General features: G+C 59.3%; 1 protein-coding gene across 1 annotated transcript; it reads left to right on the top strand.

Annotated features, from left to right (window-relative positions):
• On the top strand, window positions 1-26,508 carry PAK4 (p21 (RAC1) activated kinase 4). The gene is given in 11 exon segments (XM_076360928.1): window positions 1-65; window positions 986-1,050; window positions 21,351-21,574; window positions 23,519-24,202; window positions 24,733-25,176; window positions 25,283-25,416; window positions 25,537-25,663; window positions 25,764-25,889; window positions 26,022-26,156; window positions 26,280-26,400; window positions 26,403-26,508. Coding segments are annotated over 9 exon segments (2,007 nt in total). The 5' UTR covers window positions 1-65; window positions 986-1,050; window positions 21,351-21,370; the 3' UTR covers window positions 26,435-26,508.
• The last annotated feature ends 1,321 nt before the right edge of the window (window positions 26,509-27,829 follow it).

Below are 27,829 nucleotides of genomic sequence, written 5' to 3'. Positions count from 1 at the left end.
CAACATGGCGGCGGCCGAGTGAGCGGGGGGGAGCGGCAGCGGCAGCGCTGGGCCCGTCGTGAGGGGTGAGCGGGGGCCGGGGGGGAGGCGAGGGCCTGAGGGGGACGTGGAGGAGCCCGAGGAGAAGGGGAGGCTGGAGGGGGCACGGGGGACTCGGGAGAAGGGGACTTTGGGGGCCTGGGGGGTGCCTGAGAGGAGATGGAGAGGCCTGAGAGGAGATGGAGGGGATGAGGGAAGGGGGGAGACTGGGGCCGGGAGGCTGAGGGAGAGAGAGGAGATGGGGGGGGCTGAACGGGGGGACAGGGGGGTGGGGGCTATGGGGGGGGAGGGTGCTGAGGGGATGGGGGCTTGGGGGGCCTAGGGAGAAAGGGGGGGGTGTTGGGTGTGAGGGGCTGAGTGGCTCAGGGAGGAGGTGGTGTGAAGGATTGAGGGTCCTGGGGGAAGGGGGCAGTGGGGGTGCGGGGGGGGGGGGGGGCTGGGGGAGCCCCGGGCCAAAGGATGGGGGGGGGGGGGGCGAGGGAGTTGGTAGGCTGCGGGGCTGGGGGGGGGGGGGCCTGGAGAGAAGGGGAAGGTGAGAGAGTGTGGGGCTGGGTCTGTGGGGCTCCTGGGGAGCTGGGGGTGGGAGCTGGGCCAGGGGGCGGTGAGCGGAGAGAAAAGGGAGCCCTGCGGTGTCAGGGAAAGCGGAGAAACCGGAGAGGGGGCCTGGCCAAACCCTGGGGGCCGGTGGGGCCTGGAGGGGAGCACAGGCAGGGCAGGTGGGTCGAGCCCGGGCGTGGAGAGGAGCCCTGGAATTCGAGGCGAGGCAGGAGGGGCGCTGGCAGCGGGCGGGGAGGCCGAGGGAAGGGTAGGGATAGGGCTCTGCCTTCCTCCGAACACTCCCCGTCCTAAAAATAGTCAAAATTCTGGGTGACAGGGTATTGGGTCTAGGCACCGCGCCGGGCCGCGTGTCAGGGAGCCTTACGGAAATTCTCTTGTTCTCGTGCAGCATCTTTCACCGGAGGATCCCGGCATGCTTAGCTGAGTCGGAAAAGAGTTTTCCCTTCCTCGCAGGTAGGAAACGGAGACAAAATCATTTGCCTGGAGAAGCTCTTTCTCCCCGGGGCTCCCGTCACCGCGCGTCGCTCTTCAGAAGTCCTTACTCTGCGCGTGTGCTTTGCGGTCCGATGTCGGAGAAGGGTCTTTCCATGCCGGTGTGTGTCTGATGCTCTTCCCCAAGCACAGGAGGGAGGCGAAGCGCGGTCGCTGTTGGGTTCTCATAGAAAAGCCGTCGGAGCCCTCCTCGGCTCTCTGGGGTGTGGAGATCGGATCAGCCCTCTCCCCGCGTGCTTGTTAACACGCTGGGGTCCAGCTGGGCGGGAGCGGGTTGCAGGAAGCGCAGGAAAACATCCAAGAACTGTTTTTTCTGGTGTCTTTTATCTGCATTCTCAGTTCTGTGTGGGTTTGTACACCCATCAGTGTTCACAGGGCGCTCCTCTCCCTGGTAGCGAGGCGAGTTAACGGTCAGTTGAGCTGTGGAACCCTGGGGTAGATTTTTCCAGCGTTTCGTGCGACTTTGGGCCGGGCGTTCGAAGCCAGCCGGGCGCTGGCATCCCTCAGGGCTGCCGTAACTCCTCTGTGTCACGCCTAACCCCTCGAAAACGGGGTTTTGCCCTGCTTTTGGCACATGGGAGCAGAGCGAGAATAGAAATCGCAGTCTCCAAGCTCCTCTGCGGCGCTCCCGTGGCCGTAAATGCGGGCAGCGGGGCCGCGCCGGTCCCCGCGCCGGCCGAAACTCTGCCAGAGCTGGTGCCAGCCGCGCCTGGGTAAGTTGTTGGTGGGGATGGAGAATTGACAGGCAGGAGTGCAGGCAGCACGTGCCCACCGCTGGTACCGTTTTCGGGCCGTGAAATTATCAATTTGTATAACTCCTTTCCCTGTGCCCACGCGTTCACTCAACTGAACGTATCCGCAGCTGGAGGTGGTTGCCCTGCGCTTTGTTTTCTGTGTGTTCCCATTGCCGGTGGTGCTTTGTTCGTCGAAGGGAAACGAGAACAAAACATGAAAAGTTTCAGGATCAGTTTTTAGTTGCGTTTTCCCTGTAATTTACTGAGTTTTGCGATGATTAACTGGGTGGGCTGCAGGGCCGCAGAGGGACTCTGACAACGCCCTGTGCAGTGGGCTCGTAAATAACTGCAAATTGGATTTATTGAGAATACCCAGCTGTGGAGCGTGGCGGTGGGGAAGATGCAACCGACCTTAAGAGAGCTGGGGGGGGGGGGGGGAAAGAAGGTTTTAAGTAAAGCCCCAAAGTTTGAACAGTGGCCAAAGAATTAGCTGCTGGCTGCCAGTACAAACATTAACTAATCCTGGCAGCCTTTTAAGGCAAGTATCTTTAGTTCTGGCTAAGAAATAAACCTGTTAGATACATGGATTGTCCCCGGCGCAGGTTGAGGGAGGTTTTCTGGGAGCTGCGGATAAATGCCACGTAGGAATAGGACTGTGAAACACGGTACCCGGCGGGGGTGTAACGTCAGGCTGCGCGAATCCGTGGCTGGTGTCGCACGGAGTCGTCTTCCGGCTGCTGTAACCACCTTCAGAAAGATCCCTCGGAAACCTCCCGGCTCTGCTGAGGAGTTACCACCCCGCGATTCCCAAACAAAGGTAATTAATTGGAACGTATTTGGGCATTGAAATAGCGGCAGAAGTTTCCCAGGAAGATGCCGTTGGGATAACGACGGCTCAGGTTGCGTTTCACCTCCGCCGAGTGGAAGCTGCTCTGCTCCCCCTCCCGTGTCGTTCCGAGTTCCCAGATGTTTTCCAGATACCGGTTATCTTTATTTGCATGTGCGGAGGTGACATTTATTTTACCAGCGCTTATCAAATCTGCCAGAAGGAAGCCGTCTCTAAAAATAAAAAAAAAAAAAAATCACAGGGTTTTGTTCCGAACCATTCGACGCACTTTGTTGCCGCGTTGGTGACTCGTTTATTGATGTGTGGGCTCTGCGAGCCGTGGGTTTGCGCGTCCGTCTCCGTTTAGAAGGTGGAGATTTCGTCGCTGACGAATTGCTGTCCACCTCGCTGGGGATGAGCAGAACAAACCAGCACAGCCTGAAACCTGGGTGCCGCACGCTCGGGAGCTGTCGGAGCAGCGAGGTGGGGGGGGGGGGGGGGAAAGCAGCGCCGGAGGACATCGGCTCTGGAAGGGACGAGGTTTGGGATGGGGCAGCTCCAGAGCATGTTTATGGGACGTCCCTGCGACGCGCTTTTCGCCTTGCAGGCTCGGATCCTCCGCGCTTGACTCTTCCGACGAATAATTTCGGAATTTGTGGGTGTTTGTCAGAGGGGGTGGGAGGGGAGGAAGTGTAATTTTTACGTCACCGCTGGTGGTTACAGCTTACGTAGGGCCTTCACGGCTGATTTAGCGCTGCTGGAGAAGGAACGGTTCCCTCCGAACGTCAACGGGACGTTTTCCTGGTGCTGCGGGGGACGGACACGCCGCCACGCTCGCGTCCTGGCATGGAGAAGAGCAGCCTTTATCGCACCGCGCGCTTTCTCCCCGACTCTGGAGGGATTTCCCGACCGCGCTGCCAGGATCGACGTCCTTTTCCCAGCCAAAACGAGCGTCCGGAAAACGAGGAGTGGGGCCGACGCGCCTGCGGGTCCTGGCTCTGCGGCAAGCTCTGCCTGCCTGTCGAGATCGCTTGCTTTGGGGCCGCATCCTCGGCGCTCGGAGGGAAGGACGCGTTCCCCCAAAGTCCCGCCTGGCTCAGGGAGAAATCCCAGGGATGTTTTCGCGGCTTCCCTGCGGCCTAATTACAGCCGCATCTTTTTTTATTTAATAAAAACTGATTTCTCCTGAGCTTAGGGGAGGAAGGGAGGAATATTTGCCATCCGAGCCTCACGAATCGAGCTGCGGTAGGTTTAGCGTTTTCAGAGGCAGCTGTGCGTGGCACAGGCGCAGCTCACGTTTCCAAACCGGCTTCCTGAAGGATTTGCCGTTTTTGTAGATTTTGATTAATTGGCGTAATTGGCAATTGGATCATCTTTTATTAACTCTTCAGCCCCTCGCGTGCTCTTTCTGCAGCTTTAAACCAAACCCTTCAGAGCTGCTTCTCCTCAAGTAAATGAGTTGGGGCACGAGTTTCTCGCTTGGTTTTCGGGTGCTTGTGTTGCAGGCAGAGGATGTTTAAGTAACGATTATTTTTTCTAATAAAGTTGGACGTAATGAAAGCGTAATTCTTTTGAACCGTGCTCGCTCCGCTCTTCCTTTCCCCGTGTCGTGTACTTCCACGGTGCGAATAAGCTATAATTTCTGTAAATGATGTAAGGGGCTAATTAAAGGTTTTACTTGACTAATCAGCTTGCAGTTTAATTAGCACCAAATGGTAATCGCTTGCTGAAACATAAATTGACTTCTCGGCTGCCTGTTACGGGAGCATCCAGCCCGCTCCGGCGGGGCTGTCGGAAAAGGGGCGCAGGGGTGCTCTGCCTCCCATTGAGGGAGCCCGGCTTCGTTAACCCAAGCGCCACCGTGGATGTTAATGAGTTGTTGCCAAAGACATAGACCTGTGGTTTCACCTTCCTACCATGCAGCGTGTTCTGTCTGGGCAGGTGGTATCAAGTCGGCTCGTTAAAATCCCTTGGCCTGACGAAGTGGGGAGCGTCGGCCGGCGCGGTACCTGCTCGGAGCTTTTATTTTCCTGTTTTCCGAGGCTGGGCCGTGCGAAGCTGACTCGGCTGCCGGCCCGGGAGCGGTGGCTGCCCGCCGGCAGCGCCAGCACAGCCGCGCGTTGTGCAAATGTGAGGGTGTTTTTACCATCACTAATGCCACGTCGGGGCCTTTCCAGCAATCGGAGAGGGAGCTGAGCGCCGATCGCTCTCTAACTACACCTCGAAATCGCCTCATGACACCGACGTCTCATCGCCCTGTCGTCCCGGAGCCTCCCGGCTCGTGGGGGTGGAGGCTGGAGATGGCCGTGTCAGTCCCGGTTCGCATTCCTGGCGTGCCTCGCTCCCCTGACCCTGCAGCTTCTGGCTCGGAGGAAACCTTGTGCTGCAAAAAAAAGCTGAGCTCAGCCAAAAACTGGCGCTCCGCAGAGCGTATTTGGGTCCGGTGGCGTCAGATAATTGTGCCAAAAGGTGTTGGTCGCCGTCCGCGTGCGCTGTGACGAAGCACAACTGTCCCCAGCGAGGACACAGAGGTATGCGAGGGGTCTGAAGTGTCTCCATCGCGTTAACGCCGAAGGGGAGGCCCTGGGTGTTGTGCTTATGATTGGGGGGGGTTGTTTTCTTTGGGGTTTTTTTTTTCCCCCCGCTCTTTTCCTCCCTGAAACAAATACTTCAGCTGATTAAAATGTTCTCGCCTTACAAACTGCCTCCGAGTGACTCCTCCTCTTTCTTTTGAGAGCAGGCTCCTGCAGAATAGCTGCTGCAGCGGGAGGTGGATTTAACAAGCGCTGGGGTACGGCTCCCGCGCTCCTGGATCCCCAGCCGATCGCCTCCCCCGTCTCCTGGAGCTTCCTAACGGTCTTTCGCTAACGAAGAGCAGCGTGGTAATGTGGCAACCCAGCTTTGGTGTCCTGCTGGCGCCGTAAGAGGCGGCGGCCAGGCTGCGGTGTCTTAACCCCACTGAGAAATCCCCCCCCTTTTCTGGTGCCTTCCCCACCGGGAACATCCGCGGTGTCGGATCGGTGGAGGAACAGCGCGGGCGAAGGTGGGGATGTCGGCAGCGGTGGGGTGAAGGCCAGGCTGACGCTGGGGGAGCCTGGGGCCGGCCGCAGGGCATCCCTCCTTCACCTCCCGCTCTGTGCACGTGATTTAACGAGCTCCCTCCTCGTCAGGGGAGAGGGACGTGGCAGATTTAGGAGCCTGGCATATTTGGGCTGGTGGTCCCCGCTCGGCGCGTGAGGACTCTGACTCCAGCAGAGCTGTCGAGGGTTCGTGCAGGGACCCCTCTGCCCTCGGAGTAGAGAGGGAGCGAGAAGAGGAGGTTGCCCGCCCCACGTCTTTCTTGCTCGATAAGGAATTTTAAGCCCAAACCATGTTTAGAAGTACAATCTGCTGCCAGGTTGCATTAAAATCATCATTACAAGTAATTCACCTCCGAGGCTGCTGGGACAGCGAGACTGGTTGTGCATAAGGGGCTTTGGCTTCTTTGGTGCTTGTTTATCGTCTGAAGCTTTCCGTCACCTATCGACGCGCTCCCAGGTTAGGCGGCGTCCCCACGGAGCTCTTTCCCGGCGCGGATTACCGACCTTTTGCTGCTGCTGGGGTTGTCTGGTTTCGATAAATAATAATAGAATGAAAACAACGTGGTCTCGGCAATCTCCCTCTCGCACAGCCTCTCCTCCGGCAGCCTCAAACGTGCGCCGTCCCCTCGGCAGGAGTTAGGTGTGGGGGGGACCCCACCCCGCGTTTCGGGGTGCCGGCATTGCTGCGGGATACGCAGCCGTCCGAGGGCTCCCATCCTCCGCGGAGGAGCCCCCAGAGGCAGATCTGGAGCGTACGGTGGCTCCGAGCCTGCCCCAGGCTAATCGGGTTTTGTCACAAGCCCAAGGTCAAGCCTGTACTCGCTTTTCTCGTTTCTTTTTTCCTTTTTATCCATTGCTGAAGAGCTGGAGTATCTGAGTTAAATAAATGGGGGAACCTTGGACGGTTTTGTTTACTTCCCCGGTGGCTTAACGCCTTGTTAAGGTGTTGGAATAAAGATATCGGCTACAGATTGAGTTCCTCTCCTCCACCCTTGACCAAAGGGATCTTCTGCGCACGGAGAAACCTGTTTGTCCTCCAGTGGGAGGAGAAGATGCCAGATATAAACTGGGAGACTTTTTTCTTCTTTAAATCAGTTTGGAACTTCCTCTCGAAATCACACTCGAGGGTTTGGTTAACCCCGCTGCAAGCAGGGGACTCGCAGGTGCAGTAGCTCCTCGGCTGGGTCGGCTGTTATTCCTGATCCCCTGTCCCAAAACAGTTCGTCTTTCCGAGGTTTTCCACACCAGTTGTTAAACTGTTTCTGCTTCCAGAACAGGCATCCCAAAAACGGCGTGCGATTTGCAGTTCCTGTGCTGAAATGACATCCTTTTGATTAAAAGCACCTGCTTTCCTTATTGCCAGCTACGTAGTAGGATGGAGTTTCCTTAGTTTTGGATCTTTTAGGCCGGATTTTGCTCGAGGATTGTCGCTGCGGTTCGAAAAGTGGCGCTTTCGCCCGATGCCACTTTGCTGGGAAAGCAGCCACGCGCGGAGCTGGTCCTTGGGGCCGAGCTGCCGGGGCTCTTTGCTAATTAAAACCGACGTAGGTTTTAAACCCACGCGCAGATTTAGATCTTGGCTCGAGGCCCTTGTCTGTGCTCCTGGCTGGCGTAGGTGTAGGTCTGCAGGGTTTTGAGGAAGGATTTTGGGTCAGGACAGCGGCTCGCAACTCCTGGAAGAGCCTGGGCTCGAGCATTTCCAGTCCTCCCACCCCTCCGGCACGTCCAGCTGGAGATGCTCCGGGTCCGCGTCCGGACGTTAGGTCCCGATTAAAACCCGAGCTTGTGAAGGCTGCTCAGGTAGCTCCCACGGGCCTCACGCCTCCGCTGCCTCCCAGGGGTTTCAGCACATCACCCCCTCTCAGAAACGAGCTCCGCGCATCCCTCCTGGCTGGCTCCCTATTTAATTTCTGCGCTAATTATTTTCTGGTGCCGTGGGGTGCAGTCCTCTTGCCCTTCCCACAGCAGTCAGGCACCGGAGCGCTTCTGCTCGGGGATGAAGTGAACCAAGACTTTCCAAGGGTCCGCCAGCTCGGGGAGAAACGTCGTTTGAACGTTAATGGTGGGGAAAGAGGTCAGGAAGCGGAGTGAGTTTTGTGTGATATCCTGCGCCGAAGGATCGCCTGGCAAAGCAGAGAAGAGACGGAGGATCAGTTTGGGTCCGGAGCTGATTTTGGAAAGTGATTTCCCAAAGCGCCCCAAGATTTCGTCTCCCGAGTGTCCGTGCGTGCAGCTCATTCTGCTTTAAAGGGAGAAATTCAGTCCGCGGCGCTTCTGCCTGTATCTGGAAACCGAGATAAGGGTAATTGGAGCTCATGCTTCGAGGCACAAATTGTGTCTGCGGGGAATGGGAGGACCGGCCCGTTTCTGGTGCAATATTGTGCCACGATGTTTTAAGGGAGAGTTTCTGGGTGCGGGGTGGCTTTGTCTGAGGGGAAGGGGGGAGGATTGCACCAGTCCCATGAAGCTTTAGAGAATAAGGCAAAATTCAGCGTTAGCTGAATCGAAGTTGGTGGACTTGATTTTTGGCCAGAGGTCTTGGTGGGTACGCCAAGAAGAGGTGTACCCCGTTTCTTTTTTTGTACAAAATATTCCAATGGTTTTGGAAAAGTCCCATCGGCTTCATTGTTGTTTCTTCCTCTCAGGCTGGTTTTTCTTTTTTGAGCGTGGTAGCTGGTTGCATGAAGGACACGAATCCTTTTCCGAAGCTTGCCGTTGGCGGCGTCTGCTGTTCTCTAGCACCTCTTCTTTGAAGACCTCGGAGCTCTTCGTAATCATCTTCCGCTCGGAGAAGCCGGTATTATCCTGCTCTATTGAAGGGGAAACAGAAGTGCCCAGAGGTGACTCACTCCTTGTTGCAGAGCAGGTCAGGAGAAGAGCCGGGAACAGACTCCCAGAAACCTGCCTTTTGGCGTTAAAGCAGGAAAAGGACTTGAGCCGTGGCAGGGCGATGGCTCCGGAGTGGATGGAAAAAGGCAAAAATTAAAATTAGCTTCTCAGGCGAAGCCTCAGCTTTCCGCCACGAAGAAAATGCCTCACTAGGCTGGTTTTTGTGCGCGCCGGTAACTGCTTCGGACCCGGCGTTGCTTTGCCGCTGCTCTGTGGAGCATCAAATGAAGATGGAAATAGCAAGGCTTCGTGTTTGCGCAGCTCTGAAACAATATTCTGATTTTCTGGCTTAACCCTCGCTCCACCGATGCTGGGCTTTGCCAAAACAACGACTCTCTTACAGCTGTTCACAGCAAAATCCTGCGGTGTCAAGGCAATTGTACCGGTGTAAGTTGGGAGATTTATCCAGATGCGAAATAAGTTGTCGAAAGGTCCCCTCTGTTTTCTAGCAGGTAGTTCCCCGATTTCGGATCGCGAGGTGTCTGTACAAAGAGCTGTGCCCACACAGACGGCTGCTGCAGCCATCCCCAATTTCAGCCAGCGGCGTTGCCGGCCACGTCGCGGAGTCAAATGGTCGCTCGCTGTCGCAAGCTCTGCTGAATCCAAACTGATTCATTCCTTAAAAACAACCCCAACGAAACAACCTCCTGCAATTGTTTCCCTTCCCGTTGGTGGCGGGCAATGGGATTAAGGTTTAACCTCTCTCCGCCTGGTCTGCGGGTGGCTTCGGAGGGAGCTTGGCAGGCACTTGCCTTCCCTGCCCGCAAGCCCCGGCTTGTTGAGGTCTGCAGGCTCCTGCACCTGAAACTTCTGCGCAAGCATTTTCCCCGCGCTCGGGGCGGGAGCGGCGATGTCTCATCGTGAGGTGCTGCTGAACTCCACGGTGGGGGTCACGTAGCCACGGCCCCGCTCGGTGCCGCCGACTCGGTGGTCCAGCACCTGGACCTCTGCTGCGTTGGGCTCGCTTTTTCGCCTGTGCTTCCCCGTGTACGGTCAGAGCCGTCTTGCCGCACGTCGTGCCGGGGCGGTGGGATGGCGCTGGGGTGTCCTGCTCGGTGCCCCCCCCCCCACCCCCCCTCAGGACGGAGGAGACGTGGCCTCGCGAAAGGCTCCTCTTCGGCAGCAAACATCTCGCCGTGGCCGCAGGTAAAACATCTGGGGCTGCTCTGCGCCGTGCGGGCCGAGCTCAAGCCCCGCTGGAGTCGCAGGGACGTGCACCGAGCGCCGGCGGTTGAGCGGAGCTTTGATGTACCGGTGCCCTGTGCCGCCGCATCCTGCAGGCCGGAAGTTTTGCTTTGGGTCAACAAGATTAAAGAACATTAATCCCCTTTGATCGAGCTTTTGAAGCTGTGTTTGGGGAGGCGCGTTGCCTCTGGAACCAGGAGGATCCTTCCAGGGGTTACGAAGTACTTCACATGCTTTGAATTTCAGGGTTCCTCTTCCACTCCATTGTCTGCCGGCGGATACTGGGTTCGTGTGAGCGGTAATCTGTCGTTTAACCCAGGTACTGCGCCATCGCCCCGCCGTGCTCTCCCGCCGCCTGCGCGTTCCGGCAGCCTCGGCCAGGTCCCTGTTTTCGGCCGCTCGTCTTCCTCGAGCGGCCCGGCTCAGGGCTGGAAGGCCGACACCTCTCCTCTCCTCCTCTTTGAAGGTTGCCGCTCCCAGCGCAGGACGGTTCCCTCCTCGCTTGTGCAAAGCCAGCCGGGCCAGTTCAACCCGCCCTCGCCGGCAGGTTAAACAAACCCGAGCAAAGCGTTAACGCTCCCGCTGTCGCGGCGAGGCAGAAGGCGACGTCCTCGGCTGGAAGAGGACGCCCGTCTCTGCCGCTTCGCTTCAGGTTTGTCCTTCGAGATCTTCCATCCTCGGAGAATGTGATACCGTCGAGGAAATCCCAGGTTTCCAGCTGAGCTGCCAGTGGCGCTTCCAGTGCAAGGTGATTTGTCAGCAGGTACGAAATCCTCTTGGCGCAGTCCTCACTACGCAAATATCGAGCCGTCGATCGGGGCTTTTAAAGCAAAATGTAAGAACAAAGGCTGGAGCAATATCAGCTTGAAGCCGCGTGAGAAGTTTATTGCCAAATAAAAGGCGATAGCAGGGCTGAGTCTGTACCGCACAGGCCGTGGGGAGGATGAAGTCTCTGTAATAGCTGATTACATCGCTTTTTTCCACTGGTATTTTGGAACTTTGTTGTGCGAGCAAAGCCTGCTTCAGCTTCTGGTAGGGTCGAGTTGCAAGTGGAGTTAATTTTGGAGATGAGCTTTTGTTCTGGGGCTCTGAGGCGCTACCGGGATGTGCTTACACGGTGGGAAGGGACTAATTAGGTGGTACCGAGCAGGCAAGCGTGCTGCAGGTTCGGGAAACGTTAGGATCGTCTGCAAGGCGAGGATTAGGAAGACGTGCGCCTTCGCTAATTTTGTTCGAATTCTGAAAGATTTGGGGGCTAGAACTATTTCTTTGATGTGCTTTTATCTTTCTATGAATTAATTAGCGTGTTTCACAAGACTCTAAAATTGATGCTGGGGGCTCTGTGCTCTTGGCAGCTGAAGAGAGCAGCTGGTGAATTTCTGTAGTCGCAGCAGCTTTTGAAGACGTGGAATTGGAGGTTTTTAAGCTGCTGCTTGTTCGTACTGACACAAGAGAAATAACTTTCCAGAAGGACACAATGGGTTTTGCCTCTTGCGTTAACAGAGACGTCGTGGCTCAAGTTCTTCCCAGTTCTCCGCTGCTGCTTTTCTCCTTCCCGAACAGATAAAACAAGGAATCCGTGAACGCTAAAATATAATCTCGAGCCTGTTTTCGAGCTCCTGGGAGCTTGGGATGAATTCGGTGCTTTTTACCAAGCTGGGTAACATTTTAAATTGCTGTGGCCGCGGCTCTCTGTTAAGGTTTTAAGCGAACCACCTTCTCTCTCTGAGCACGCGTGCAGTTCTCGCATCCCGAAAGGCTCCGGCGCCGACGGATCCAAGCTCACAAATCCGCCCAGCGCAGGCGTCTGCCCGTGGAGCTGCCATTCAAGACACCCCCCCTCCCCCCGAGCGATGCGGCAGCACCGGGATCCTCCGTCCTGGTGACGCCAGGAACACCCTGCTTGGGCTGCACCGAAACACGCTCCTTCGCCATCTCCCCCAAACACCCGTGGCACTCCGGCATCTTCTCCAGCTGAGCGGCGTGAGGTTGTAACTTGTGAAATTGGACAGGGGGGAAAAAAAAAGAAGAACAAGTGGTGGGAGAGGTTAGTTTTCATCTGATGATCTTTCCCCCCCCGCAGCCCCGGACGCCGCATCCTTCTGATGTGATTCTAGAAAAGCTTCCAAGCGCCGATTAACAGTCCGGTGGTGGTGCAGAAGATATTTTGATCCATGAATGTTCTGAAAGAGAATAAATATGAGGAAAATTAGCGCAAATGGGAAGTGAGCAATCTCGTCGTAAACCATGATCGATGATTAACATTCCCAATTGTGGTGCTTTTACCCCCCCTCCCTATTTGTAAAAGGCATTTGAATTAAGACCTCAGCTGCGAGACATTGTCGGGCTCCGTCGGATGGAGTTGGCAGAGGCGCAGCCGTGGTGGCTCGACTCACCTCCCGTGGGTGCCTGCTGGTCTCCTCTGCCTCGCCCTCGCTGCCCGGTTCGTGGTCTGGCACCTTCCCGGCAAACGCCGATGGGGCGGACCGTGCATGGCGGAGGCTCGCAGCTGCTCGGGTGTTAGGCACGGCGGGCTGCCGTCGATTTGCGACGCCAGGCGAACCTCCCAAGTTCGTCTGCGAGATTCGCTGGCTCGTCGGGCCGCTCCGAGGGTGTTTCCTTTGAGCAAACACTGAAGGGAAGGAAAGAGAGGAGCGAAATACGCAGACTGACATCAAAGCCTTGCTTTTCTGTGCCGGAGAGGGCTCAGACACCGTTCCTCCTCGCAGCGAGCGAGATGGGAGTGTGCGCACCACCTCATGGGACCTGCCGATTAGTGCTGCTTTCGTTTAGGAAACGGCATCGTTCTCGTTCAGCCGGAAGACTGAGGAAGAGGCAGAGGCTCGAGGCAGCAGAGTTGTGGTCCTCACCCTTAGGTGAGGCTCCGATCCCCAGGTGAGGAGCTCCTCGGCTCATCCTCACGCAGAGGGTCCGGATTGCACCTAGCATCCCCTGGCCAGGCTTTGGGGGTCACGTAGCTTAATAAGGGGTCTTAAAACCAGCAAAACCCGCGGGAGCCGGGGCTGTAGGTCTGCAGTCCTGGCCGCGAGGGGTTTGGTTACTGCAGCACCAGCACGTGCCGGTGGTCCCCGCCGACGGGCACGACGGGCACGTGTCACCGGCATGCTCTCTATCCGCACCCCGGGGCATGGACGCGCTTTTAGGGGCTCTTGAGAAAGCTGGATGAAAGCGCTGAGGGGACGCGCAGGGGGAGGGAGGCACGTTGGAAGTGTGGCGTGGCAAAGGGCTGCTGCCCTGACCGGGGAAATACCCGGGCGAGCTGGGCTGGGAGGGCCGGTTCTTCCTGCCGGGATAGCCGGCGGGTTTTCTGCTGGCTCTCGCCTGCCCTTTCCCTCTCCTTCCTTCCCTGTCTCTTGATCCCCAGCCACCCGGAGGGGCACTTGACTGGCTGCTTTGTTTCAAATGTTGCTGCCTCATTGGTTCCCGGCTCAAATCTCCTCTATTCCTGCTCCGCTTCTCGAAAGTTTCGTCTTTAACCCCTCCGAGCCTCACAGCAGCCGCGCTGCCGTCTCCTCTCCTGGCTATTCCTCCCTCTGCGCTCTCCTGACGGATTACCGGCCTCGCGGCGTGGGCGAGAGTTCAACGGCGGCGGCGCTCCCAGTCCCGGAAAATGGTAATAGTGCCTGTTAAATCACGGGACCGTAGCGCCAGCGTTAGCCGCTGTGTCGGGTGCGCGGAGACGGCGGGAAGCTGTTATTTCGGTCACTGACTTCGGAGCGCGACTTCGCCCAGCGAGCAGCTTCGCCTCCCTGGACCCCCTTTGGGGTATGCCGGGGTTAACCGCGCTGCTCTCCCCTGTGCCGATCTGTCCCCGGCATCCGACCACCAGAGGATGAAGGAGAGGAAAGTCCGGCTGTCCCGGTGCGAGCCTGAAGCCCACGGGAGCCCGGCAGCAGGAGCGTCTGCCTGTGAAACCGGTTCTGGAGCGTGATAAGAGCAGGTTGGGAAGTGCACGAAGCTGGCAAAGTCAGCACTGCGGCGGGGAGGGGGAGAAAATGCCGGTGGTGAGAGCTGTGTGCCAGGACCACCACGTTGGCCGGGTCCCCTGAAGGCAGCGATCGTGTCCCCCACGGCACCAAGAGCGGCCGTTGGGGTCCGGGAACCAGCTGGGGGTCCGGGAGCACGGACCCCAGCCGGCTTGTGGAGCTGATGGCCGATGGCCCCGATCTGTAGGTCTCCCCACATCCCGGCCCCCCTCCGGCCCCGGCGAGGACGGGGACGCCGCGGCCCGGGTCCTGCGCTCATATGCCCGTCGCTCGCCGGCTGGGGGAGGCGCTTTGGAGTTTGCAGCGTCAGGAGTTGGGAGCGCTGCCGCCGGCCAGGAGCGTTGGGCTGGAGCTGCCGGCCCCCAGCGCGAGCTGCGAACACCCCAGTCCCCTTCCCCCCCCCACAGCGGCCGCCCGTGCACGGTTTTCGGGGGGTTCCTCGGTCCCCGCGCCCCTCTCGGGGCGAGGGCTTGGGGCGACCTTCTCTCCCTCCTCCCTCCTCTGGCGTGCAGGAAGCAGGAGGATGGTGAAGGTGAGTAATGCAGAGTCTGGCTGATTTTCGTGTTTGGTTTTTTTTAATGAGTTTTAACCAGGGCGTTTTGGGAGGGGGAACACCAAGGGAGGACTCTCGGAGGAGGTTTATTCCCCTTCCGAGCCCAAGCGGGGTCGGGCGGCTGTCGGAAACGCATGGAGCAACAGGGAATCTCTCCATCTTGCCGGCTGAAGCAGGTCTGTTGTTCGTTAGCGGCGCTGCGAGGTGAGGCCGGTGTTTCGGGGGGGAATGGAGTTATTTCTGGCAAGGAGGAGGGGAGGGACTCTCGTTTTCCCTGCGCGGAGGTGGGGAAGCCTGTTTGCATGAGAAGAAAAAGGGGAAAAATTGAAACCCAGCAAACTGGGGAAAGCTGAACCCCACGTCTGTGCCACACGCGGGATTTGGACTTTAAAAACTGAATATCCTTTTGGCACGGCCTTCCTGCTCGGCCGCAGCTGGCGTGCGGGTTCAAGGCGTGGAAGGGCTGGTCGCTGGCTAATGCTTCCCAGCTGGTGGCAAGCAAAAGGTTGTTCTTGCCTGGAAGCAAGCGGTGGTAGATAATGTCACCCGGAGCCAGCTGCCTGCTGTCACAGTGGGAACAAGGCTTTGGGGGATTGTAAGACCCCCTAAAAACCCTCGTGTCCGAGCCTGGCCCGGCCTGAGGAGGAAACCTGAATGCCGGAGTCGGTTGTGAACCGGTGCGGTGGGTGACGGCGCTGGCACCTGGGGGGTTCCCCTTGCTCTCGGGGGTCCCGTGGGCTCCTCCGCCCTCAGAGGAGGCTCCGGGCGAGCTGAGCTGATGTGGGGGCGGCCGGGACTCCAGACCCCCCTTTGTGTGGGTTGTTTTTTTTTTTTTCTCAAGCACCATGTCACTCGACCAACTTCTGAGCTCCCTCAGTTAAAACTGTGTCTCGAAATCCAACCTTTGCCTGCGTCTGGCAGAAAGTCTCTTTGCGGAGCCCGGGGTAGGGAGAGCAGCTCCGGGATGGGAAGGTGGTGCAGCTGCAGGACAAACAGCCCCTTTCTGCCGCTCCGGGGAGCAGCGGCGGACGGGCCAGATGTTTATTTTGCTGGGCCCGACGTGTTTAAAGAGGAGGCGAGGGTGTGAGCCACGTACAGCTGCACCAGGGATTTATTCTTAGGCACAGGGACAAACGGGACGGGACGCTGCTTCTGGATCCTGTCGGGGATCTGTTAAATCTGTTTGCCGTTTGTCCGCGCTAATGGCAGGGCACTCTCCTGCGAATGAACATTCAAATCTATCAGGTTTAGATTTTATGCAAAAGAACAAATTGCCTGCGTGCACCTTTGTCATGTTCCCCCCCCCCCCTTTATTTTTCCTTTGAAAGCTGCTAGCAAACTCCCCACCAGCGATAACGTAGGTTTCGGGCTGTTTGTCAGCAATGGAGAATATTCTGCCCTGTTTTGTTTACTCGGGGCTGCTAGAAGCGTTAGTTAATGGCTGACTAATTAAACAAAGCAGAGATAAAGGGAATCTGACCTGGGCTAGGACAGGGCTGAGGAATGTGCATAGCTCGGGTGGAGTATCTAGCCGAGAGGGGGGAACGTGGGGGAGATGTTAACCCACTCTTAACCCCTTCCTCCTCCTGCAGAGAGCCCCGTCCTGCAATCGAGAGCTCCTCCGGGCTCGGCTCTGCCCCCCTGCCCCTTTGTGCTGCCTGCTTTCCCCCTGCCAGCCCCAAAAGGATTTTTTTTTTGGTGAAGCCAAGGTAGATTTGGAGGCTGATTAGCTTAACTAGCAGTGTCCCGAGGCGCTCGGATGCTCCAACCTCCGGTGTGCGGGTTGATGTATATCCTCCAGGTACATTTTCCTTAGACTTCCCTGCAGTAAACACAAAGCGAGCGGTTTTTAAACATCCCACTCAAAGTTTAGCGGTTATCTCCCAAAACCAGGAGACCCTTTGCCATCCAGAAACGGGACTTCTGTCCACGCGGCGATTCTCGGCAAAGGCTCTTGCGTGCGAGGAAGGATCCCGTGTGAAGGAAGCAGCTTCCCAGGGCAGTGTTTGGGAGCGACCAGTGCGGGTGAAAGGAGGGGCCAGCCTCGGTTTTCCTTTCGGGCACGGTCCTGCCACAGGGATGGTGTGAAACGCCTGTTCCTCCCCAAAACGGCGGTGGTCTGCCTGGGCTAGAAGCTACGGGAAGCCGGCGTGATGCTCGCCACGGCACTAAAAGGATGAACCGAACGAAAGCGCCCGCCCCGGGGTGACCTTTTAGCCATCGGGGTCTGCAAGGTAAAGTTTTCCTGGCCTGGGAACCCCCTAACCTGCTGGCTGCACGCTCGCGCCTTCGCTTACTCGTAATTAACGTGTTTGCCCGTGCGCGGTGCGGTTCAGGATTCGACCCAGCCCAAGCCGGCGCTCAGTTGTGCTGCAGACAGCCGGAGAGCGGCTGTGTCTGACCCCCCAGGGTGAGCAGGTAAAATGGGGGATCGCAAATATACGGGATTCCCCCTGTTTTTTAAAGGGGGACCAGGACAGAGGCGGAGGCATCCAGGCAGAGAAAAACTTTGCTAATGGATCGGGGATTTATTCAGAAAATCTCAGATTGGGAAAGCTGGGGAGGAGGGAGCGCCTTTGCGGACGCCTTGGACGCGGCGGGATGCCGGAGCACCGGAGCTGGGATTTCCTGCGCGGAGAAAGGGATTGTCTCGGGAGCTGTTGAGTTTCGCACCGGGCAACCTGTCGGAAGCAGATTTAGGAGGCTAAAATGGAAGGAAACGGCCACAATCGCCACCCGAAGCCAGTGAAAGTGGGAAAAACGGATCCGCCCCGCGGCAGCCCGGGCTCTGCCACTCTCCCCGCACCCGCCGCAGGATTTCGGCGTTGTCCCTGAGCCCCCGTGTGTCCCAGGATCATCCCCTTCTGCGGGACGGGGACGGCGTGTGTGGTGCTGGGGGTGTCGCCCAGCTCCCCGAGGATTCAGCCTCTCGACTCGACCAACTTAAATCCCCTTTCAAATTTTGTCAGCTTGCTTCTAGCCCGGTCCTGGGCACTGGCTGCCGTGAAACCAGCTGGTGGGGTTAGGCACTAACTAAAGGTCACGCTCGAATCGCATCCCGCTGGCTGCAGCATCGCCCCGAAATCCTCCCGGCGAGCTCCTTTTGGGTTTGGGCACCACAGGACGGCACCGCTCCTTCCAAAACTGGAGAAACGAGGGAGTTAAATAAACAAACCTTAAATAGTGGCCTAAAATGCCAGGCTTCCTTGCGTTTGTTTTACTCGGCTGCCTCCACGTCCCCGATCCCGTGTGGGAGGGGTGTGCTTCCTCCTAGCCGCCTGCTTTTACTAACAAACAAATAAAAACTGGTTTTTCCTCTGCCGACGGGCTTTTGCCGGCGAGGCGGCAGGGCTGGAGCTGGACATGGTGAGAGGCTCGCGCCACCGTGGCTTGGTGGGCTCGTCTCTGCGGTGGCTTTCCCCCGCCGCCGGTGCTCCGTGTCCCCAGAAACGGGATTTTTGGGTGCTTTTTTTTATGTTTTAAAGCCCGAGCTGCTTCTCAAGTGAAAGCGCCGACCTGCTTGTGGTTTCAGGCAAGTTAAAGGTGGGTTAATTTGCAGCTTCGTCCTCTTCTCTCCCTGGGGGTCGCGCCCAAGGTGAGGAGCATTGGTGTACCGGACACCGGGGTTCACGCTCGAGCAGGAGCCTATTTAAAAGCATCATCTGACCCCCATTAACTGCAGCACCTCCCGGACCGCGGCTCGCCGAGCGCCGGCGGATCCCCGGCAGCGGCCGTGAACCGAGCTCTGTCGTCCGCCGAGTCCAGAACAAGCCGGTAGTTACAGAGATCGGCTGGATTTGGCAACCGCCGGCGGGCTTGGCAGCTCTCGGCGCTGCTGCCAGCGGGCAGGTGCCGGCATTGCTGTCAGTAGCCGGAACGCCAAGGTGGAAATACCCGGCGATACCAGTCTTTCCAGGCTGCGGCGAGGGCGTTTCGGCAGGGGGATGCTTGCCTCGCTCACCCCTTGATCTGCATCCGCTGCACCGACCACCGGGACCCCGCGTGTACGGGGCTGGACCTGAAGGACGCTCGGTGTGTATTTAATGGGGGGGAAAAAAAATCAGAATTTAAGGTCACTGAGCTGCTTTAGGAGCATTTTGAGTCGCTAATCTTTACCCTCGACTCACGCTGGTGTTTAATAGGGTCCAATAGCTCCGACCTGTCTCTCTCTGGCTCTCATCCCGGTCGGGATATCGGCCGAGTCATGATGCGCGAGAGCGAGGGCTCGCTCTCGAGTGCGCTCGCTTTAGGCCGGGGTGTGGTGGTATCCATCTAGAGCTTGGTTTGTATGTATTTTTTTTTTTTCCTACCCCAACCCGGAAATTTCTTCCTTTCCTCTCCCGCTCCCGGGTCGGGAGGAGCAGGAACGCGCCTGTCAGAGATCGCGCCCGCTTCCAGCATCTGCCCCGCTGCAGAAATTATTGAAACAGTTAAAAAAAAAAAAAACCCAACAACCTGAAGTTGTTGATTTAGGGGAGGCTTGCCAGCGCTCCGGGCTCCCGCTGGGCAGGATCGATAGTGTACCTTTGAGCTTGGAAGGATGCGGGCGTTTGGACAGTGTAAACAAGCCTCTATTGTGCCTGGCTGCGGGTGTTTACACCAGGAAAATCGGCTTCGGGGTCCACCCTGGGGCCAGGCTTCCTCCGCGGCTGCGGCTCTTCGTCCTGGGAGACCGGGATGCGTTCAGGGATAGTCTCAAATACGCCGTAAATGAACAAAACTTGCAAATGAACGAAGAAATCTGGCTGCGTCGGGTGGCTTTGTCTTTGCAGCCTGCAAAGGGAAACCGTATAACTTGTCGGGCCAAAACTGGGTTTAAATTTAATGCTGAAAACGTGCTGGCTGCGCTGCTAAGTTTAGCTTCAGCAGCCTTGACTTGTATTTTAGGTTCCTCGACCTGTGTTTAAGCGCCTGAGTAAACAGTCTGCTGTTCTCGCTCGGGCTGAGCATCTGCACGCCTGGCTTTTTGCAGGTCAGGCTGTTTTTCTTGCCAGTTTATTCAGCTTGTAACTTAAAACGCTGCCTTAAAACCACGCTTAAATGTGGTTTTAAGTGACACCTTTTAGGTAAAAGGCTTAAGGAACAGTGTTAGTCACAGCAGTGACCTTTTCCTGGGTGTTGCTGGACGTCCTGGGCTTGCATTCGCTACCGAGCTGCTTTCCTCGTCGCACCTTGTGGTTTTAAAAAAAAAAAAAATCTCCTAGCTTTTAATTGTGGGAGGGTTTTTTTTGCTTAGTTCTTAAATTTAGGAGCATTACATCAAAGGGAGGAGGGACGCAGCGAAACGTCTGCAAGACCGGGGCTCCCAAAACGTCCCTTCTCCTGGAAGAAAAATAACCCCCGTGTGAATTACGCTGGGGAGGAAGAGAAGCAAAGTGGAAAGAAGCAGGATTATCCCAGAGGGGAGAAGACCCCCCCCCATCCTGCCACCCCTTCACGGCTTCAGGAAGACGACCGGAGCCGGTGCGGAGAGCAGAGGGACATCCCCGACCGTCTCGGCAGGTCGCGTGAGCTGCCGAATCCCCGGCGGCAGCGTTATCTCACCTCCGGGATGGGCGAAAGCACGGCGGTTGCGGTGGAAGGAAGCAGAGTCCAGCCCCAGCCGGGCTTGGAAATGCCTTTGCGGTGAGGACAGGCATTAGTAAGTAATCCAAGCCTGCGTTGTCCCATGATTCATGGAGGCGACGGTGCTTCCCAGGGCTGAGCCAGGTCGTGTGGCCCCTGCAGAGGCTCCTGCCGGGAGTGAGGAAACTTGCTGCCGCTTTAGTGTCCCACCAAAAGCACCCCAGGCCCCTTCGATACCTCTCCGAGAGGTGCTGCACACCGCCGGCTTTCCTTTGATGGAGAACTTTGCAGAATCAGTCACCGGGGACCGAAACAGGACCTCCGTCTGGAAGACGGTCATCGTAACCGAAGTTGTTCCACGATGCGGGGGTGCATGTGGACAACGCTGACGCTGTCTTGGCAACACGTCCCACGTGCTTGAGAAAACACCTTTAATTCGGGAGATTTTGCTCGAGGGCCTGGCCCGGCACCCGTCCGCCTGCCTGCTGGGCTCGGGCAGACCTCCGCTCTGCTCCCTATTCAACCGGTTCCCCTTTGCTTCGGGGCAGCTGGTGATGGGGAGCCGGGAGGAGACGCTGGAAGGGGTTGCTTTGGGTTCATCCGTGGCCGGCTAACGAGCCCGGAGGAGCACGGGGCCAGTGTTTTGCCCGTAGGTGTCTGTTCAGCTGCTAGTGTTTAACTTCAGTATAATGACGAATATCTGCCGATTCCCCTGTGTCCAGGTGGGTGTTTTCTGCCCCAAGGAGGCTGCACCGTGTCGGTTGAAGCCCTTGCGGGGACAGTTGCCCAACTCCGGCTCCAAACCAGCGCAAGAGTGATCGCAGTGCTGCAAAACGCTTGCGAGATCAGCCCTAAATCCCTGGGTGCTGGGACACAGCGTGTCTGGGGAAGCTGCTCGTGGAACGGCTGGAAGGAGAAGAGCCGAGGCAATTGCCCACCCGGGTGGTGACGAAGAGGGACGACGGGTTGAGGAGCTGAAGCTCGTGTGGGATTTTCTTGTGTGCTCTACGGGCAGGCAGCCCGGAGCCCTGAAAGGCTCCCTCGGTTGCCCTGGTTTGCGATCGCTGCCTTCGCGTTAAATAAATCAAGGCAGGAGGGACCTGCAAATGCATCTTCAAACACACAGCGATAAAAATGGGGGATAAGCGGGACTGGTGGAGGGATCACAAACGCAGCTGCGAGTTTGGGTGGGCTGTGAAAACCCACCTGGACAGGGAGCAGCCTAACGAGGCGCGGGGCTCGCAGTCACTCAAGGTGTTTCCTTTTTGGCACACGTGCGGCAAGTAATTATTTTGCCAGAGAGCAAGGTCAGTTTCTAAAGAAGGGGCTGTTCGTTTTACGGCTTGCTGAGGTCCCCGGCGCGCTGCCCCCCTCTCCCTCCTCCTCCAGGCTTCATTTTTGTCCCTCTTCTTTGCCCCCCAGGTCTTCTAGCCGGCCTCACCATGTTCAGCAAGAAGAAGAAACGCATCGAGATCTCTGCTCCCTCCAACTTCGAGCACCGCGTCCACACCGGCTACGACCAGCAAGAGCAGAAATTCACGGGGCTGCCGCGACAATGGCAGGGCATCATCGAGGAGTCAGCCAAGCGCCCCAAGCCGCTGGTGGACCCTGTCTGCATCACCGCCATCCAGCACGGCTCGCAGAAGGTAGGCAGCTCTGCCAGCGTGGCCTCTGCCCCCTCGGGGAGCGCTGGTGATACTGCTTTTGGGGCCGGAAAGCCAGACTGGGGATAATTCGGGCTCCGTGCCCCCTCCCCGGGGTGCTGCGGAGCAGGTAAGGTGGCAGTTCGGTCTCTAACCCACGCAGGCGGCAGCGGCGTCCCCACGGCCGACCGCCTGCCCCTTCCCCGCTCAGTGCGGGGCTGCGCGGGACGGGGACCACCCAGCTGCCGCCCGCACGGTGTGAAAACCTCTCCTGCATCCTCCCGGCAGCTGGAAAAAAACCACCCTACAAGAAAACACTAGGGAAACGGTGTCTGTTCCTTCCCATCTCATCCCCTCCCCGTGCCTGTGTTTCCCCAAGCCGCCATTATGTCGTTTTTTTAGAGTCTGGCTTGTCTGCTCCCCTCAGTCGAGGACACCCACGCCACCCCCGTGCCCCAGCTCTCTGCCGTTCCTTCACCTTCACCCTAACTAAAGTCCCCGGCACCGGCCACGGTGCGACCGGCGTGCCCAGCACTGGCGTTCCTGCGCAGCCGGTGGCTTCGCTCGCTCGGCTGGTTTGCCCCGGACAATGGGGCGGCTCCAGCGGCCGTGAGTAACGCCGGCTGCAGCCCTTCTGAGCGGAGCCGGCCGGGCAATTCTGCTGACCCGAAAAGACGCCAAAACTGGTGGGGCCCCTTGGTGCCGCTCAGCCCCGTGGCTCGTGGTCGGGAGCCTCTGCATCCCACACAGCCGGGGTTTGTTGCGGAGGTCCAGGCTCAGTTTGCCTGTCGAGGAAATAACCTGCTCCCCGAGGCGGTGGGAGGAGGAAGAGGAGGGAATATAAATAGCCAAGGATGGCGGGCTGTGCTCGCTCACCCTGTGCGGAGATGCTTTGTGCAGAGGAAGGCATCTTCCTCTTCAGAGGAAGGTGGGAGGCCTCGGGGATGGGGATGGGGTCGCTCCCGCTGCCCCCTCGCCTCTTGCTGCGTGGTCGTGCCCTCCGAGGCTCAAATCCCCGAGGATGCGGATCCCTCCCTGAGGGCTGGGAAACAGAGCAGGTCCCTCCCCACCCCAGCCAGTCTGGAAGCCCCTGCACAGCCCACAGCTCCCCAGTTTGGGTGTCCCACCCGGCTGGGACCTGCCTCCCAGCATCAGGCTTCGTTTTTCCTCTGCTCCGCTCTTCCCCTTCACTCCGAGGCAGCATTCGGGACAGGCTCGTTAACCTTTGGCTAGATGAACCGCCTCTGTCCTCACCTCCTGCATCTCCTCTCCCTCCTCCACGGGCCGATGACGCCGAGGGGAGGAGGGACCAGCGCCTGCCCCAGAGCTTTGCTGGGGCTGGACCCCAGCCATGAGCAAAACCTGCTGCCTCTGCACAATTACTAATAACGGTGTTTTGGGGGCAGACGGAGCCCCCCGGGCACAATCCAGGGGATGAGGTGCTGCCAGCACCCCCCCAGACCCTTCCCCATGAGCACCCCGAGCAGGGCTGGGTCTGGCCGAAGGTTTCTCGGGCACGCGGTGCTTCTTGCAGCGTTTGGCCTGTCCGGGAGGAGAGGCACGAGGCTGGATCCGGCTCCCCGAGGGAGCACCCTGTTATTTTGGTACCTAGAAAGCTCCCGGTGGGGTCCGGGGCTGATGAGGAAAGGCAGAGCCCCCTCCCCTCTCCCCCACCCTCCAGCATCCTCCTCCGTGGGGCTGCTCGGCCCCGCCTGCCGGGCTCAGCCACCTCCCGGCATTCGACTGGACCGAGGTGGCATCGGCGCCGGCCCCTGGAGATCCCCTCCCCACATCCCCTCTGTGTGAGCCGTGTCCCCGTCACCACCAGGCATTTCATTTTCATTTTTTTTATTTTCTTCCCTTTTTTTTTTTTCTTTTCTTTTTTTTCTTTTGTTCTGTTTGTGCTTTGTGTTCCTGTCCGCCTCCCGTCCCACGTCCTGCTCAAAGACCATCGTGCGGGGCAGCAAAGCCGCCAAGGACGGCTCCCTGACCTGGCTGCTGGACGAGTTTGAGAACATGTCCGTGTCCCGTTCCAATTCTCTGCGCAGGGACAGCCCCCCCTTCCCGCCCCGCCGCGACCAACTCTACCAGGAGAACGGCCTCTCCGAGGGCCCGGCCGCTGCCCGGCCGCATGAGGATGCCGGCAGGAGCAAGGAGAAGAGCCGTCACGGGGCCAGGAGCGAGCTAGAGCAGGGCAAGGAGAGACCCCGGGAGAGGGAGGACCAGCGCGCCCACCACCACCACCACCACCAGCAGCCCCGTGGGCAGGAACCTGGCCCCAAACCCGCTCCCCCCGCCGGTGGCCGCCCGCCCCCTCCCGAGTACCCCAAAAGCCCCGCCGAGCGGGACGGCTGGCGGGACTACCCCGCCGACAGGGACTACAGTGAGCCGGCCGACCGGGTGGTGCGGCGGGAGCGCCCCGAGCCCTCCGACAAGCGCCCCAAATCCACCTACACCGGCGAGACCAGCCCGCAATCCCCCCGGGACAAACGCCCGCTCTCTGGGCCCAATATCCGGACTCCCAACATCCCCGTCTCCGAAGGGGTGATGAAGACGGCTCAGCAGATGGGACGGCCTTTTAATACCTACCCGCGGGCTGAGACCGACCCCGGCAGGGGCGCGGGTTCACAGGTAAAGGTTCCCCCCCTGCTCCCCCTCCGCTCCGACCGGATCTGCTTGGCAGCGACCTCTCCTTCCCCGGCTGCGCAGCCCAGGGGAACTTTTCCTTGCTCTGCCTTTCCTCCACCTCCTAGAAAAGCATCCTCTCTCCTCCGCTTCCTAAGCAAGCGCCGGCTAACGGGCTCCTGCGCTCTGATTAAGACCAGTAGGACCAGCACGTGCTGAAGACCGCCGGCCTCGTGGCCGCTCCGCGCTTTCCTCCCCGGTGCCGTGCTGGCGGCACCGGCCCCATCCTTGTCTCCGAAGCGGCCGCCGGCTCCTCTGCCGGCTCCTCTCCCCCTTCCTCGCTCCTTCCAAGCCTCTCTAGCGCAAACCTTTCCTTTGGCAGCGCCCGGCCCCGCTAACGCCTCTGCCGCTCGCTTGGTTGGAGGCTGCGGGGTCAGCGCCTGGCATTTTGGGGACAGTGGCAAAATCCCGGCTCCGGCCACGCGCTCCGCTGGGCTTTTGGTGGCTGACATCCCTCTCCTCCCGTCTCCTTGCAGGCAGAGCACCGGCCGGGACGACCGCAGGAGGTGGCATCCAACGGGCCGGTGGGCGGCAGTGCCGGCTCCTCCCGAGCCCACCCTCCCGGTCCGCCGCGCTCCAAAAACCCCGAGCCGCCCCATCCCGGCCTCACCCCGCACGCCTCGGACCCCCACCTTGCTCGCCAGCCACCCCCCGGCCCCCCACCGCCCCCGGCGGGGCCGCAGCAGCCCCGCTCGCCCCAACGTGAGCCCCAGCGCGTCTCCCACGAGCAATTTCGGGCAGCCCTGCAGATGGTGGTGGATCCCGGAGACCCCCGCACCTACCTGGACAACTTCATCAAGATTGGCGAGGGCTCCACCGGCATCGTCTGCATCGCCACCGTCAAGAGCACCGGCAAGCTGGTGGCCGTGAAGAAGATGGACCTGCGCAAGCAGCAGCGGCGCGAGTTGCTCTTTAACGAGGTGAAACAGAGCGGGGACCCCTCGGGGACCACCCCGGGCTCGCTCAGCACCCGCTTTCGGGTGTCGCGCGTCGTGGGGGGGCTCAATCGCAATCTCCCCTCGGCAGGTGGTGATCATGCGGGACTACCAGCACGAGAACGTGGTGGAGATGTACAACAGCTACCTGGTGGGCGACGAGCTCTGGGTGGTGATGGAGTTTCTGGAGGGCGGTGCCTTGACCGACATCGTCACGCACACCAGGTATGTCCCCGGGGACACCCCCCCCCCCCGCGTGCCCCACCACCACTGACTCGGTACCGGGGTTGTCTGCCGCCCCGGCACGCTCGGCTCTCGCCTCCCACCCTCTCCTTCGGCACGTAGGATGAACGAGGAGCAGATCGCGGCCGTCTGCTTGGCCGTCCTGAAGGCCCTCTCCGTCCTCCACGCGCAGGGCGTCATCCACCGCGACATCAAGAGCGACTCCATCCTCCTCACGCACGATGGCAGGGTAAGCGCCGCGGCGGGGCACGACGGTGGCGGGGACGGAGCCTCCCGGCCAGCCGAAATGCGGCAGCCCTTCTCACTAGCCGCCTTCCCGGGCTTTTTAGGTGAAACTCTCCGATTTTGGGTTTTGTGCCCAAGTGAACAAGGAGGTGCCGCGACGGAAGTCGCTGGTGGGGACCCCGTACTGGATGGCGCCGGAGCTCATCTCCCGCCTGCCCTACGGCCCGGAGGTGAGCCTGCCGCGGATGTGGGAGTGCATGGGGCGGATTTGGGGGGCGTGGGATGGGTTTGGGGGCGCGGGGTGGCCTCACCCCTGAATTAACCCCTGGCTTTACCGTGTGTCCCCCCCCCCTACCCCGCAGGTGGATATCTGGTCCCTGGGCGTGATGGTTATCGAGATGGTCGACGGGGAGCCGCCCTATTTTAACGAGCCGCCATTAAAGGCCATGAAAATGATCCGAGACAATCTGCCCCCCAAGCTTAAAAACGTGCACAAGGTAAAGGGGGGCGATGGGGCATCCTGGGGAGGGGAAACCCTCCGGGGGCTCCCCGAGGTCCCCCTGGGACGTGTCCACCACCCCCGGGACGTCGCTGACGGCCGCCCCGCTCCCTCCCCGCAGGTTTCTCCCTCCCTCAAAGGCTTCCTCGACCGCATGCTGGTGCGGGACCCGGTGCAGCGGGCCACCGCCAACGAACTCTTGAAGCACCCCTTCCTGGGCAAAGCGGGGCCCCCCTCCTGCATCGTCCCCTCATGCGCCAAAACCGCATGCGGTGAGGAGCCGGTGACGCCGGCAGCCGCCCCGGCGCCCTCCTCGCCCTCACCGTTGCCTCTTAACTGGATTTGTGACTGTGCCACTACTGTCGGGGCGCTGGCGGGGGCACGGACCCCCCCACACCGTACTACTGAGCCGGAGAGCGGCTGGGGAGGGGGGACGGCTTGGTTTTAACGACTTCACCGACACTCCGCACGGGGACAATGGCGAGGCCACGCAGTGACACCGTCCCGGTGTCCCCCCCCCTGCTTCCCGGCAGAGATTTGAGGCTGGGGGCTTATCCCACCCCAGACCTGGTGTCGCCCCCACCCTGGGAAGCCGTTTGGGGCATCTCCCCCTTTTCTTTTTCTTTGAAATCCCCTTTTTTTTTTATCCCCGTCTGGCCCCAGGGTCAGGCCACCACCTGCATCTCCTTGGGGGGGACGTGCCCCCAACACTACGGCCCCGTGGCCACACTACTGATTCGGGGTCCTTACCGCCCCCCCCCCACCCCCCGCCCCCCGCCCCTTCCAAACACGTTTTTGTTCTTTTGGGGTTTGTTTGTTGTTTTTGTTTTTTTTTTTTCCCCCTCCTGTTTTGTTTTTTAACAAAGCTATTTATATTGTCCGTTTTGTAACGCCGCGGTATGGGGGGGGCCCCGGGGCCGGCACGGGACCCCGGAGATTACACGTGTCCTTTTAGAGACAGCTGTGTCCCCTGTCGTTTGTTTGGGGGGGGGGGGGGCTGTGCGCGTGGACACGGGTAGCGTGTGCGTGCACGGTCACATGTGCGTGTGCGCACATGCCCACGTACACGTGTGATGCGTGTGCAGGTGAGGAACATGTGCACATCTGCCCACACGTGTGACCCACCCGGGGCTGAGCGTGTGGGAACCCCTGCCAGTGCCCCCCCCCCCCAGGTCCCTGCTTGGGGAGGAAGGAGGGGGTCATGGGGTGATGGTCCCCACGGGGACCCCCCTTTCCCTGCCCCGAAGATGCCCGGGGGGCAGCTGCCTGCCACCTCACCCCACCCCACTTGCCCCCCAGTAAAGCACCTGCGAGGCAGGAGCTGCTGCGGCCTCCAGGCTTTATTGGCTGCGCTCGGAGCTGTGCAAGGTTGGGGGGGCGGGAGGGTGGCACTGCCACGTCAACACGTGTCAGCCCACATCTGTCAGCCTTAACCCATGTGGACTCACGGTGACCTGTGTGGACTCACAGTGACTTGTCTTGGCCTGCGTTGCCCCGCGTTGACTCGCGTTGGCTTGTTCTTGCCCTGCGTTGACTCGCGTTGGCTTGTCTTGCCCTGCGTTGACCTTGCTTGTCTTGCCTGGTTGACCGTTGCTTGTCCTTGCCCTGCGTTGACTCGTGTTGGCTTGTCTTGGCCGAGTTTGACTTGTGTTGGACCGCATTGACTCGCGT

The sequence above is a fragment of the Aptenodytes patagonicus genome, chromosome 32 (genome assembly GCF_965638725.1).
Source record: "Aptenodytes patagonicus chromosome 32, bAptPat1.pri.cur, whole genome shotgun sequence".
In the NCBI taxonomy this organism is placed as follows: domain Eukaryota; kingdom Metazoa; phylum Chordata; class Aves; order Sphenisciformes; family Spheniscidae; genus Aptenodytes; species Aptenodytes patagonicus.
Note: the sequence above shows the minus strand (reverse complement) of the source record. Positions and strands in the feature narration are given on the sequence as shown.